This window comes from Drosophila suzukii (genome assembly GCF_043229965.1).
Source record: "Drosophila suzukii chromosome 2 unlocalized genomic scaffold, CBGP_Dsuzu_IsoJpt1.0 scf_2c, whole genome shotgun sequence".
In the NCBI taxonomy this organism is placed as follows: domain Eukaryota; kingdom Metazoa; phylum Arthropoda; class Insecta; order Diptera; family Drosophilidae; genus Drosophila; species Drosophila suzukii.
The window spans coordinates 19321951-19337105 of record NW_027255896.1 but is presented as its reverse complement, the minus strand read 5'-3'; the positions used below and the strand labels follow the sequence as shown (position 1 = coordinate 19337105).

Below are 15155 nucleotides of genomic sequence, written 5' to 3'. Positions count from 1 at the left end.
ACGTTAGAGTGGGCGTGGCAAACTTTTCTTTGGATCAATCGATAGGTATTGACGAGACTAATACATTTCAGTTAAAAAGTTTTTATTTAGCATGAAAATTGTGGGCGCCACGGATTTGGGGGGCTTGTGGGCGTTTGAGTGGGCGAGGCATATTCGCATAACAAACTTGTTATGAGTGGGCGTGGCACCCTGGTGAAACAAACCTACGCTGCGTAAGAAGCTCAGGAATCCGCGTGCCAAGTCCCAATAGCCTAGCTCTTGTAGTTTTTGAGATCTCAGCGTCCGGTGTCCCATAAGCCACCTGGGGCCGCATCTTTTGAATTTATTTATAAATGACCTTACCACAGTTATAACTCATTTTCATAAACTAATGTACGCAGATGATGTTAAATTATGCCTGCAGTACAAGGATACTTCTTGCCAGTCCAACTTACAGTCAGATTAGAATAACTTTCAAATATGGTGCTCCGACAATTTACTGAATTTAAATGGCTCTAAGTGTAAGGTGATGACTTTTGTCGAGTCAATTCTCAGTATGCGACATACACGCTGAGTGATGGCTGGATGGATGGTATAACTGTAGTAAACGATCTCGGCATTCTTTTGGACCCAAGACTTAAATTTGCTGATCATATTTCGTCCATGGTCCAGACTTTATAGGAAATTCAAAGATACCGGTGCTCGGTCTAGTTTTACTTAACTGTCTGTGTTACAAAAACTATTTAGATCGTTGTAAAGTTCAATTCTCGCAGAATCCGAGAAAGTTTTATAATTTTGTTAACACTAAGCGTAAATTCACCAATTATCATTCCTCGTTATCTTTTGAAAATATTACTGCAATAACTGATCAGGCAATAGCCGATTTTTTTTGCCAAGTTTTTTCAAAGGACATATTCTACTTTATCTCATACAATTGATCAGGCAAGAGCCGATCTTTTTGCCAAGTGTTTTCTAACGACATATTGTACTTTATCTCATACTTCATAGCCTTATTCTTACACTATATCCAGGTCGAATATTATATTCTGTCCCACCTTAAATGAAAGCTCTTTCATTGTCGATCTTCAAAGTGTCAAGCCTGTGTATTCACCTGGTCCTGATGGAATTCCTGGCTGCATGCTTAGATTGCGCGGAGGCCTTATGCAAGCCCCTTCTCAAATTATTTACCTTATCTTTAGAATCTTCACAAATTCCCAATATGTGGAAGGAATCGTTTGTACTTCCACTTCACAAGAAGGGTACCAAAGTGAAAGCATGTAAATTTAGGGGTATTTCTAATTTGTCAGCGATCCCAAAGCTCTTTGAAAATATTATTGTAGGTCAGTTATATCTCCTAACCTTTTGAAACTTACATCATTTGTGATAAAGAGACCTAAAAATCATCTTCAAACAGACACCATTTACACTGACTTTTATAGCATTTGTCTCTGTTATTACGCTCTTCTGGTTAGAAAACTGGATTTATTATGGTTCCCTGTTGATTTTTTGAGATGGATCTTAAGTTATCTGAACTGCAGAGCATAAAGAGTACTTGTTTGCTCAGGAAGCAGGAGTAAATATGCAACTTCGCGAATCCACTGGTTTTATTTAAAACATTGCTTAGCCGTCATCTATGTAAATTGTGCGTTTATTTCAAGAGCTTTTTCTATTCAACAATGTTACCAACTCGCTCGTTTCAGATCTTCCCTATTACATTGGTATCTAGAGTTAGTATTTTATGGTAATCTAGTAGTTTTTTAATCTAGTATTTTGTTGTATGATCGTTGCTTGCCGACTTGTAGGGGGTAATTTATTAGCGATTATCAGCTGTGCTACGCCCCTGCTCGCAGCTTTCGATAGTCGGCATCGCAACGACCATAGAAAACAAAACAAACAGTGAGATGACCAAACATCGCCCGCGTTGAAGCGCTGTAGGCCTTCAATTAATGGGAAGAGGTGCCAGATGATGTACTGAGCGTTTGTATACGCCTTGCTTGGTTTTTACTAGAGCAACGCGCACCTTGCCATCCGATCCGTGCGTTACTTCGGTGACTCTGCCGAGCAGCCACTTCTGGGGCGGAAAATTGTCCTCTTTGATGACGACGATGGTTCCTGGTAGAAGGTTGGCCGATTCCGTTGTCCACTTAACTCTTTGCTGCAGCCCAGCTATGTAGTCACGGGACCAGTCTCGCCAAAACCGTCGCTTGATGGCTGATATAAGCTGCCAGCGTTGTAGATGAGTTAGGTCGTCGTCCGGATGAGGAGGTGCCGATCCTGGGGGTAGAGCAGCGAGCGTGGTGCCTACCAGAAAGTGGGCTGGAGTAATAGCCTCTCCGTCGTTAGGGTTGCTGCTGTCAGCTACTAGCGGACGCGAGTTAAGCACTGCTTCCACTTCAACCAGGATCGTCTGGACTTCGTCCTCCTTCAGCAAGGCGTTTCCGACGGCCCTCAAAAAGAGGTGTTTGGCGGACTTGACGGCGGCCTCCCATAGGCCCCCGAAATGAGGCGACCGGGGCGGAATGAAGACGAACTCAACCTGGTGATGGACGCCGTACGTTCCCAGTGTGCTGCGGACATCGGAGGCCATCTCCTGAAGCAGCCGTGAGGAACCAACAAAATTGGTTGCATTGTCGCAGTAGAGTCGATCGAGCGGGCCGCGCCGCCCAACAAATCTGCTGAGACAGAGGATAAATGAGTTAGAAGTGAGATCCTTCAATAGTTCTAGGTGAACCGCTTTCGTTGAAAAACATATGAATACTGCGACATACATTTTTAACGCTGCCTTGCCCCGCACTCCTAGCGACACTCGGATTGGACCGAAGAAATCGACTCCGCTTATTCTAAAGGGTCGACTGATTCTGACACGGTCAAGAGGCAGATTTCCCATTATTTGCGACATTAACCGTGGCTTATACCGGAAACAGTGCGTGCATCGGCGCACAACAGCACTGCACTCGCGTCGTGCATTGATCAACCAAATTGTCTGCCGAAGCAGGCCGACTAGGGCTCGTGGTCCTGCATGGCAATTAGCATAGTGCAGGTGCTCGATGTACAATTTGACAAAACGATTCCCTTTAGGCATTAATATTGGGAATTTGGCACTGGGTTCTAGATCCGCGTGCGCTAGTCGACCGCCCACCCGCACCAATGTTAAAGTACGGGTTCCGAAAGTTTCGTTGCTGATAAATGGGCTAAGTTTTTGGTAAGAACTGGGTAATGGCAAATTTTTCTTTAATTTATTGAAATCGTCTGCAAACGATTCACGCTGAACAGCCTGCGCGATATAAGAGAACGAAAAACTAAGCTCGGTGGCTGATAGGACGTGGTCGTTCCACAATTTCCAGGCCCTGCCGTAAACAAAACGAAAGATAAATGTTGTAATTCTCACAACCTTCACATAGGAAGAAGAATTTTCAACTAATTGTAGCAGCGGATGATTTGAGACGACAGCAACCGTATGGGCGATTACTGGCGGTTTCATTTCGAGTTGGCTTTCGAGGGGCGTGTCAGCCAAGTCCTGATTAACTGGCCAATGAGTCGAGTCCATGGACAAAAACGAAGGGCCTTCAAACCATAGCGTCGTATCGAGATCTTTGACCGTAGTCCCTCGAGAGGGTAGGTCCGCTGGATTGAAGTTAGTAGGGACGTGTCGCCAGACTGCAGTTGGAGCCAGTTCGTGAATAGCCGAAACCCTATTTGCGACGAATGTTTTAAGTTTTGACAGATGAGTGCGCAACCAGAAGAGAACAACTTCAGAATCCGACCACATAGTAACCTGCTCGACGCGGTAAAGATTAAGCGTTTGCACATCACTCCATAACTTCGCTAAGAGGTGAGCCGCACAGAGTTCTAGTCGTGGAATACTAAGTCTATTGATCGGTGCTACCCTGGATTTGGCTGTTAGCAACTTAACTTTTATTCCCTCTGAGGTCACTGACCTTACGTACAGACAACAACCGTAAGCATCTGTTGACGCGTCCGCAAATCCGTGGATTTGATAAGTGCCGCCAAACTGAGTTCCGACATGCCGAGGGATGTTTAACGTTTCTAAATCTGTAAAGCAAGATGACACCGTCCTCCAATGATGCAGTACGTCAGCGGGTATTTCGTCGTCCCATCCAATTTGTAGCGACCAGAGTTTTTGAATAAATATCTTTGCAAGGGTAACGATAGGGCAAATGAGTCCTAACGGATCGAACAGCCGTGCTGCAAATGAAAGCATGGATCGCTTTGTGGGTGGGTCTTCAAGCTGTAGATTCTGGGCGTTGAATTTGAACGTATCCTGTTTTGGACTCCAAGTGAGACCCAAAGTTTTCGTATCGGCGTCTTCTCCAATAAGGACTTCTGGCTCGGCGACCTGTCGTTCGTTGGGGGTACAATTCGACGCCCACTTAGCCAAGACGAACCCTGCGGAATCTAAAATCTCTGTGATTTCCCCTCGCAATTTCCTTAACTCACGAATGGAATCGGCCCCTGTTAACAAGTCATCGACGTAAAAATCATTGGCTAGAGCCTGTGAAGCTAAGGGAAGAGATTCGGAGTAGATCTCGCTAAGCTGCTTCAAACACCGTATTGCAAGGAAAGGAGCACTTGCCGTACCATACGTAACGGTGTTAAGCCGATAAATTTGTAGAGGGTCTTGCGGGTTCTCACGCCATACAATTAACTGAAACTTTCTATGGGTCTCATCTAATACCACTTGTCTGTACATTTTAGTAATGTCTGCCGACATAGCAAATTTATGGAATCGGAATTTAAGCAGCGTGGCATACAGGCAAGGCTGAATTGTTGGCCCTACCAAGAGAATTTCATTCAATGAAATTTGGGAAGTGGTTTTGCATGACGCGTCGAATACGACTCTTAATTTAGTTGAAGAGCTTTCAGGTCGGAGAACGCACTGATGCGGTATAAAATAATGAGGCTCGTTGGGTATCCTATTATCTGTAGCCTCCATGTGACCGAGAGCTAAGTATTCCTTCATAAACTGGATATACAACGAATGATTTGTTGGGTTCCCTTTCATACGCCGTTCTAAGGACAAAAACCGACGTCGTGCAGTTTCATACGAGGAACCGAGACACGAAGGACTCGATTTGAAAGGCAGGCTAACTACAAATTTTCCTGTAGAGTCACGCGAGACGGTGCTAGCAAACGATTTTTCACTCAACACTTGATCAGGGGTATAGAGCTGCGATTTTGTTAAATCGGGTATTCTTTCAATTTCCCAGAACTTCCTTAGCGTGTGATCCAAATTGTTGTCCTCAGTAGCTACTAGAGTGGAGTATGAGATACATCGTGCGGGCGGATTTTCTTTATAGGGCCCTGACGCTACCCAGCCAAAGACAGTATTTTGTAGAGTTGGACCTGAGTGCTTGTACCGTATTTGTCCTTCCCTAAGCAGGTCGAAAAACAACTCAGCGCCGATCAGCATGTCGACGCGTTTGGGCTTGTAAAAGTACGGGTCTGCTAAGGAGATATCATTACGAATCCAATCGGAAGATATTGCGGTTGCTTCTGGACGATACCCTGAGATTGACGGTAAAATTATGCATTCAACTGCCGCTTCGAAGGAGTTTAATCGCGACCCAATTGTCGTCTGGACTGCGAAGCTAGCTGAACACGCGGAATTCCCAATGCCTGAGAATTTAGCCTCATGCCGGTATCGTTTTAATTGCAGATTATTTACTAATTCCTCCGTTATAAAATTAACCTGTGACCCTGAGTCTAGCAAAATCCTAGCGCACAGCTTGGCTCCTGACTGACTTTGAACCTCGACAAGGGCCGTTGCAAGTAAGACGTGATCTACCTTTTACGGCATAGGCTGACTAACCGAGGCACTTAGTGACTGTTGGGCTACCTGATTGTCAATAGGCGATGACAATTGATTGCTCGACGGTACTTGGGAGGTTGAGGTATACCGATGCAGAAGTGTGTGATGAGCCTTCGTACAAATTCGACAACGAGATGACTGGCATGTTGCGACACTATGTCCTCTGCGTAGACAATTGATGCAAAGCGGTGCATTCTTTGCGAACTTGAACCGAGCTTCCACCGAGATATTAGCGTACGATGTACAACTCTGGATGAAATGGCTGTCTGACTTGCAGAAGCAACATTTAGACTTAAGTTCTTCGACAGGTCGGGAAACTGCTAATGCCGCTTTGCTATATCTGGGCTTGTTCCCTAGCTGTCCCTGTTTGGGAGCTTTTCTGCCTGTCGTGGATTCCTCAGCCGCTAAGTGTTGGTATCGTTTATTAAGCGCCTCTGAGCAATCTTTCCATAACGGAATAGAATCGTAACTAAGTTGCTCTTCCCATCGCGACCGCGTTTTGGGATCTACTCTAGACATGACGATGTGAATTATCATTGCGTTGGCGAGAGTTTTCTCGTTGCCGAGCGAGAGAAGAGATTCATATATAGCAGTTACAGTGTCGATAAGGGATCGCAACGCCGAGGCGGATGGCGCTTGCATTGTTGGGATTTCAAACAATCGAGAAATACTTTTAAAGTATATTAGGCACGGATTATCATAAACCCTGACCAAGGCCGCATGGGCCTTTGCGTAATTTGCTTCTGTGATCTGGTAAGCCTTTACTGTTCCTAAGGCTTCCTTCTCTAAACAGGATAACAGATGATTAAACTTTTCAACATTTGATAGAGATTCGTCATCGTGAACTAAGCTGTTAAATAAACCTATAAAATTTTTGAACTCGGCATAGTTGCCGTCGAATTTTGGGAGTTTCATTTGTGGTAGTATTCTGCTGTGACTTGCTGAAGAGTTTAAACTACTGTTATTTGCGAAGGTAGAATGATTTCTTTCTCCTTCGGGCCGGTTACAATTTGACATTAATAATGCCTTTGCGGATACACATAATTCTTCTAACTCCTCTCTACATGCTAATTCGTTATTAATTGCTTCTAATTGTTGTTGCAACTCGAACGCCTTTTCGATGTATCCATTTAAAATACCTAAACGACATTCCATTTCGCACGCATTAGGGGGAGTTACTTGACCACGAACTGTGGCCTCAATTCTAATTATATGATTCTTATTCCGCTCAAGCTGTTCCAGCAATTCGTTTGTGTCGTCCTCCGCTGAGGGAGTTCTGCCAAAACGTTTCCGACTTCCACCCATTGTGACTAGCAACTTCCCGTTTTTAGATTGTTTCTAACAAGCAAATGCCAATGCAATGCTGCTGGTAGCGATCGAATGTCTGCACTGTCCCACCGTACTAACTCATCAGCCAGGCTATGCGCGATTGGAGCAAGGAAGGCGAAAAGACCGACACAACCAAAGAGCGCGCGAAGATTGGGGCCAGGCAGATTAAGCAAGACCGAATGTGTGTGTGTGTATATGTTGGGTGGGCCTTTGTGTGTGTATGTGACTGAAAGCCAAGTGAATTATGATATGTGTTTGTGCAAGTGATGGAAATAAAGTTTGCATATATTTACGTAGGCCACTTTACCATACAATACGGATCGCTGTACTTCTCGGTGTTTCCGACGAGGTTAGGTTGAAGCCCGCTGATGCTCTCCTGTGACGAAATGGAGGTTAGGGACGCAGCCGATGTGCGCTCCCTCTACGATGATGTATGGGGCTCACCCTTCTCCGGGTGCTCCAGCGACGAAAGACGACGTTCTATTGCACCTCTCTATGGGTGCCGACGAGAATGTGGCGAGGAGATGGACGCAGCCGATGTGCGCTCCCTCTACGCCGAGATGTACGTGGGTACTGCGCTCCGGCTGTGCGGGCGCTCCAACAACGAAAGATGAAATTAAAGTTGCACGGGCGCGTAAATGCGTCTCCAACTTGGACCATGCACCCAATGTGCGATGCCGATGCACTTGTTGCGTAACGCGAATTGGCCGCGTGCACTTGTTATATAACTCTTGGGGATTTGCCAACTTATAACAATACGCAAATCCGAAGTTTAGAAGACGGCCAAGAACCAGTGAGTCCACCCGGGGGCGCCAATGTTTGCTCAGGAAGCAGGAGTAAATATGCAACTTCGCGAATCCACTGGTTTTATTTAAAACATTGCTTAGCCGTCATCTATGTAAATTGTGCGTTTATTTCAAGAGCTTTTTCTATTCAACAATGTTACCAACTCGCTCGTTTCAGATCTTCCCTATTACATTGGTATCTAGAGTTAGTATTTTATGGTAATCTAGTAGTTTTTTAATCTAGTATTTTGTTGTATGATCGTTGCTTGCCGACTTGTAGGGGGTAATTTATTAGCGATTATCAGCTGTGCTACGCCCCTGCTCGCAGCTTTCGATAGTCGGCATCGCAACGACCATAGAAAACAAAACAAACAGTGAGATGACCAAAAAATTTAATTTAATTTAAAAATTTTCTCTCTTGTATACTCCACGTTACCTCCGGTTTCCCACAAGAGAGCCACCTGGAGCCGCTATTTATTACATTACTTATAAATTACCTTCCCTCAGTTATAACTCATTTTCGTGTATTAATGTATGCAGATGATGTTAAATTATGCCTGCAGTACAAGGATACTTCTTGCCAGTCCAACTTAGAATCCGATTTGAATAATTTTTAAACATGGTGCTCTGACAATTTACTGTACTTAAATGGCTCTAAGTGTAAGGTAATGACTTTTTGTCGAGTCAATCCTAGACATACTCTAGTAACGGATCTTAGCGTTCTTTTGGACCCAAGACTAAAATTTTCTGATCATATTTCGTGCATGGTAAATTAAGCTAGAGGTGCGCTTGACTTTATTAAAAGGTGGTCAAAGGATGGAGAACGAGAGAGTTTGGAGACCAAGGATGGAGAGCGAGAGAGTTTGGAGACCAAGGATGGAGATCGAGAGGTAATGGAGACTTCGCGGGCAAGGAAAGAGTGCCGTGTGCAAAAGCGGATAACGGGACTCCACCGGACTTTAGACTCTCCCATGAACTTTGGACCGGGAGAAGAAGTGCCACATCTCGGCAGTGGAGCGGCACACAGGCGTGCCATAAGCGTCACGGGAATCAGCGGGACGGCAGCAGTGGGCGGAGCATCGATCGGAAGCGGTACGTGATGGACAAGTGGGTCAACCAGGAGGCACGGACTTTGGACACGGAGTGGAGAGATCCAGAGGGCCATGCGCAAAAGGGAAATAACGGTTCCCGGAAGCCCTATATAAGGCCGCAAAGCGCTGGCAGCTAGATCAGTCGAGTGATTTTAGAGAGCACAGCTTCTGTTCACCCTAGTCTGAGAACGGTGACGCTTCCCTAAGTTCGTACGGCTGATCCCCCTCGCGAGTCCGAGTCATTACCAGCAGTTACCAAGTCACGCGTGAGGAGCGAGCAGCGAGTTAGCATCTTCAGGGAGCTGCGAGGATCTTCAGGGAGCTACAGGACTGGAGCACCGAGTCGTCAAGGCGAGAGGTCGTCGAATCGATCAGGACCGTCGGAAGTACCGAAGGCCACAAGCGACGAGGCAAGGCTAACCAAGCTACCAAGACATTTGTAATAATATACCCGCAATAAACCCACTACGAACCCGAGAGTTCTGTGCCTTCTCACTGAGCTACTGGGCGGTCACGTTAATATAAATTTGGTGGGACGAACACACAATATACAGAGCTAGCCGCACGAATCTTGTAGCGAGCAGACCAAAAAAATCAGTTCGTGACACTGTGTCTGTAAAACATTTTTCCTCTATCGTAACTCACTCTCGTTTACTTGTGTATGCTGATGATGTTAAACTTTGTATTTGGTTTAATTGACCCAGGAATGGTGGCAGTACATCCTTTTGAATTTAAACTGACTTAAATGCAACGTTATGACTTTTTATAGGGGTACGCCAACGTTCATGAGTTACTCTCTTCACCGACCGAATACTCAGTTAACGATTTAGGTTTTCTGGATCCAAAGCTTAAATTTGACTCACACGTCTTCTGTAAATAAATCTTTGAGCATTCTTGGGTATATATAGAGTTGGTCTAAAGAATTTGATGATCCATTATTAACTACCTCCCTTGTCCGTCCTAAATTGGAATACTGTTCTTCGGTTGTCAAGTGTACATTAAGTGTATAGAGTCTGTTTAGAAACAAATCCTGATTTTTGCCTTACGTGGTTTGAACTGGGATCTGAACATCCGGTTGCCTTCTTTCTTGAGAAGATTGCTATTATAATTAGGCTTAGTACTATTTTCACGCATAATCTTAACAGAGGCGATATTGATTCCGTAGATTTGGTAAGCCGCCCTACCTTTAATGGTACTATTAGACCAACACTACTATCCTATTACCTTTCTGCGATGAACATCTAATTTTAGTCATCACGAGCCCTGTAGCGCTCTTTTTTATAATTATAGCACCGTATATCATTAAGCTTGTTCCTCAACTTCTGTCCTTATATTAAAATCTAAAGTCTTAACTCATTTGCTTTAGTCTTAGTTGATCTATGTTTTGTCCTGTCTTTATTTAATCTATGTACCTTCCTCGCGAACCGTATTTGCCCGAAAAAAATAGGCCAGCGCAGCATAACAAGCATGTTATTGGTATCGTTTGGGCCACTTGTTTGTACTGCTCTTAGTGCATCAACGTTCAACAATATAATATAAACTACGCTGCAGGCCTGTGCTATACGTATTTGAAAAGGTTTTTCAAATGCTTTCCACGCCCTCCTCACGTGATTTCTCTAAATACAATAGTTTAAAAGTATTGTAACAATTTTGTTTTCTATAATGTGTGTGGCAAAATTTTAATTCTTGGGGGCTATTAATTGATTTCAGATTGTGTGGGAGTTTGTTCCAGAGACAAGTAGAGTTAGCATAGATGGGGTTTAAGGAGCTTGCCAACTTCGTTCGAATTGTAATTGAATTAATCGACTGTTGAAAAGCACTTAAGTTTAACTCGGAAAAAAGGTACGAAGGCACTCGTTCATACTCGTTCGATCAATTAAAGATTTAAAGTCAAGTGCGTAAATTTTATTGGTACATACCAAAATAAGGGGGGTAGCGACTTAATTTCGCTGACCTAATTTCGCCGGTTTAAAACGACACAATTTCGCGCGATTTTATGACGTTTGAGAACGCCATAAGTCCGCCGCACTCGGCTGAGGAACTTGTGAGATGGTTCCAAAGTCGCCTAGCTGGGGCAACCGAGCGGGTAACAGGTTGCGGATAGCGGACGACCTCTCTCGAGGTCAACTGTGAATAAGCTGGTGGGATAAGTCAAACACGGTACCGTGGACGGAAACCCCAGTAAAAAAAAAGTCCCGGACAGCCAGCGGGTATTTTGCAACGAAGCAATACCGACGATGCGAGTTGTTCAGCCGCATCTAAATAGTTGCTTTACACAAACCCACTCCCAACACAACACCTACCTAACTCCCCTCCCAAACAACATCTCACTTCGGGCCGGACTACGGTGTAATACGGACCGTGCCAAGAGTCAGCCTGGCTGGGGGCCCGGATCAAAAATAGCCCAGTCTCAAACGGTGTGCTCAGGGACATGGCGACCCCCTGTTCTAACTATCGCCTTACCCGGGCATCGCGGATCTCTGCCCGGGCGGACTTTTCCCCTTCTCCGCAACTCGTGGGACCGAATTATGGATCAAAAAACAGAAGACAAAAAAACAAAAAACATAGAGACGGGTACTCTTAAAAAACCCATGGATAAGACGAACACTGGTTCCACCTTCCTTACCAGCACGGCCCAGAAAGGGCCGCATCCCAAACTGGGGATAATGGGTGGCAGAAAGCCAGCCGCAAACGCCTCCGCTACGTGCGCATCTGCGCCGAAAGCAACGGTAGGCACTGCCAAGGCGCTCGGGCCACCCGCTGGTGCTAAATATACATACGCAGAAAGGCGGACTGCCGCCCAGACTCTGCGCTCACACACCAGGAGCACCGTTGCCACGCCTTCGCCTGAATGGCTAAAGAAGGTAGAGTGGGCAAAGGAGGTGCTCCCAAACTACGGGCAGGAAAAGCCCACTCAAGAGGCGACTCAGGCGAAAAGGCAGCGGGCACCCGGGCCATCGGCGAAGAGATCTAAGATCCAGCCATCGGTCTTTTTCGCCGAAATCATGAAGAATCGTGTATTACTTGGCCTGATTGGCAGGGGAAATCCGGAGGGCAGGATCCCCATAAACAAGTGGAAGGCAGTGGAGTCCCACCTTTCCCTCATTTGCCTGCGCATGGTACGAGAGAAGCCAGGCACCTCGCCCTGCTGCATGGACGCGGGCTGGTACCAGGGCAGCGTCAAGGTGTTGGCATGCGACAGTCAGCGGTCGGCTGACATGTACAAACAGGCGACAAGCAAGCTCGGCGAGGTTTACGAAGGGGCGAACATCGTTGCGCTTGACTGGTGCGATGTCCCCAGTAGACCCCGAGCCAGGATCTGGCTTCCAGCAGCGATCAAGACGCCTGAGGACATCCTCTTCATGTTGCAAGAATGCAACCCGCACCTCCCCACGAAGGACTGGAAAGTCGTCAAGGTGGAGGAGCATGAAGGGGATGTCAACCAGGCGGTTTTGGTCCTGAACAAGGAGTCAGTAGCTCCATTCGAGATTGCTCGTGGAGTGCTGAACTTCGGGTTCAGTGCGATACACATCGAAGTGTATAAGGGCGACTCCAACGCCGCCAGCAGCTCTGCCGGCAACCCAGCCGAGCAGGTGCTTGCTGAGGAGTTGGAGGCACCTGGTGGGCCGGAGGACGGCTACTCTTCCGATTCGTCGCTAAGCAGAGAGATGCGTGCGCTCGGACCGGCAATCGAGGACGTGGACCTCAGCGACACAGAGGAGGCCGACGTCACTGTGGTGGAGGTTGAAGCTGTAGATGTCATTAAGACTTCTACAAATAAACCTTCACCACAGTAAAGCAGCGTCTGCTGCACTTCTGCTTCGCCTGACAGAAGGCGGAGCCGACCTAGTCCTCGTACAGGAACCTTGGGTTGTAGGAGGCAAGGTTGCTGGACTAGGAACAAAGGAATACAAGCTTATGCTTGACCCCAATGAAGGTAAAATTCGAACCTGCATATTAGCCAAAAGGCATCTTAGTATATTTCTACTTCGCAATTACAGCAACGGAGACAACGCCGCAGTAAGCCTGGAGCTGCAGAGTGGGTCTATAAGGGTTCTATCGGCCTATTTGGCCTTTGAGAAGGAAAACCCCCCAGATGGCCAATAGACTGTGACGCCAACGCCCATCACACCCAGTGGGGTTGCCCAAACAACAACGACAGAGGTGAGTCTCTTTTTGATTTTATTCTAAATTCGAACCTATTCTTTTGTAGTAGGGGCAATGCCCCTACTTTCATAACTAAAGCTTGCCAAACTATCATAGATCTAACTTTGGTATCAGATTCACTCGTAGGCGCAGTCAAAAACTGGGTAGTCTGTGACGAGCACTCCTTTTCGGACCATAGATTCATAGAAACCGTATTGTCCCTTGATTCGCCCTTGCTGGTCAGCTTCGCCAACCCCAGACGAGCGGACTGGCACAGGTACAAAGAAGTTCTGACAAATATCCTCCCCATGGAACCGTCAGAAAGCATCACAAACCCAAATGAGCTGGACGAAACAGTATACAAATTCACAGAGGCATGGAACACTGCTTTCAAATTGGCATGCCCCACAGAGAAACAAAGAGGAAGGAAAAAACCCCCTGGTGGACCCAACAACTATCTATCCTCAGAACCAACTGCAGATGCCTGTTTAACAGAGCAAAGGCGGGAAATGAGGACACCAATTGGCTGAACTACAAGTTTGAACTAGCCTCCTACAAAAAGGCCATTAGAAGAGCAAAACGAACGGCATGGCAGACCTTCTGCTCTGACATAGAAAAAACAACTGATGCCGCAAGGCTCAGGAAAATACTCTCTAAGACAGCCGCGCCTTTGGGCTATCTTCAAAAAGCAAATGGGTCATGGTCAGACTCCAGTAAAGAGTCCTTGGACCTGCTCCTAGACGCTCACTTCCCAGGGAGCCAACAAGCAGGTCATCCACCTGAAAGAGGAGCAGGAGAGGGAATCGAAATAGATCCACTCCTATCAAACCGCAACATGAAATGGTCCATTCATAGTTTCAAACCATACAAATCGCCGGGACCGGACGGGATAACACCGGCTCACATCCAGCAAGCAGGACAAATAGCCATAAACTGGTTGAAAAAAATCTTCCAATCCATCCTGGCGGTAGGAGAACTCCAACAGCATGGCAAGAAACAAAGGTGGTTTTCATTCCCAAGGCAGGGAAGGCCACTCACACCACAGCAAAGGATTTTAGGCCAATAAGCCTAGCATCATACCTGCTTAAGAGCTTTGAAAGAATGATAAGCCTACACATAAGGGCCACCGTAGACCCGACACAAATATCAGAAGCACAACACGCTTACACCAAAGGTAAGTCAACCGAATCGGCGCTACACTTGGTGGTAAACAGCATCGAGAAATCACTCAACATCAAGGAATACACACTGATCGCCTTCCTGGATATAGAGGGAGCCTTCAATAACGTGCTTCCCACCGCTATAACAGAATCTCTCACAGAACTAGGGGCTGAGCCGCCAATGGTGATAAGCAGAATGGTCACAGCCACACTAGGGACCTCAACCCAGACTAGACTAGTGAACAGAGGCACCCCGCAAGGAGGTGTACTATCACCCCTCTTGTGGAATATCGCAGTAAATAAACTACTGCGGATTCTGGAGGGAGGAGGTTGTAAGGTCGTGGCATACGCAGACGACGTCGCCATCATCTTTAATGAAAAATATCCACAAACACTTTGCGATCTTATGACCGCTAAACTTAAAATACTATCGGAATGGACGATAGCGAACGGACTCGGGGTAAATCCCTCGAAAACAGAACTTGTTCTATTTACAAATAGGTACAAAATTCCACAACTTAACCCACCCACTTTAAACAATTGTAATCTCTCCTTTAGCGATCACGCCAGGTACTTGGGGTTAGTACTAGATAAACGCCTGAAATGAGGCTTAAACAACCAAGAAAGAACCAAAAAAGCGACCATTGCACTTTACTCCTGTAAAAAAGCAATCGGGCTAAGATGGGGCATGTCCCCGAGAATAGTTAACTGGATATACACAGCGGTAGTCAAGCCAATCCTACTGTACGGAGTGGCTCTGTGGTGGACCGCCTTACACAAACAATGCATACTGACTCCTCTAAACAAAGTACAGCGAATGGCGGCTTTGTGTATT

The 15155-nt window shown here is 46.1% G+C and overlaps 1 protein-coding gene across 1 annotated transcript; it reads right to left on the bottom strand.

Annotated features, from left to right (window-relative positions):
• Nucleotides 1-1611: 1611 nt before the first annotated feature.
• LOC139354110 (uncharacterized) lies at nt 1612-7586 on the bottom strand. The gene is made up of 2 exons (XM_070998376.1): nt 7446-7586; nt 1612-2651 (listed from the first exon to the last, which is right to left on the bottom strand). Exon 2 carries the CDS (start codon nt 2564-2566, stop codon nt 1919-1921), a length of 648 nt encoding a protein of 215 aa, XP_070854477.1. The 5' UTR covers nt 2567-2651; nt 7446-7586; the 3' UTR covers nt 1612-1918.
• Nucleotides 7587-15155: the final 7569 nt, after the last annotated feature.

Bases quoted from the DNA above. Each gene is read 5' to 3' on its own strand.
- LOC139354110 (XM_070998376.1), bottom strand. From the start codon at position 2,566: ATGGCCTCCGATGTCCGCAGCACACTGGGAACGTACGGCGTCCATCAC.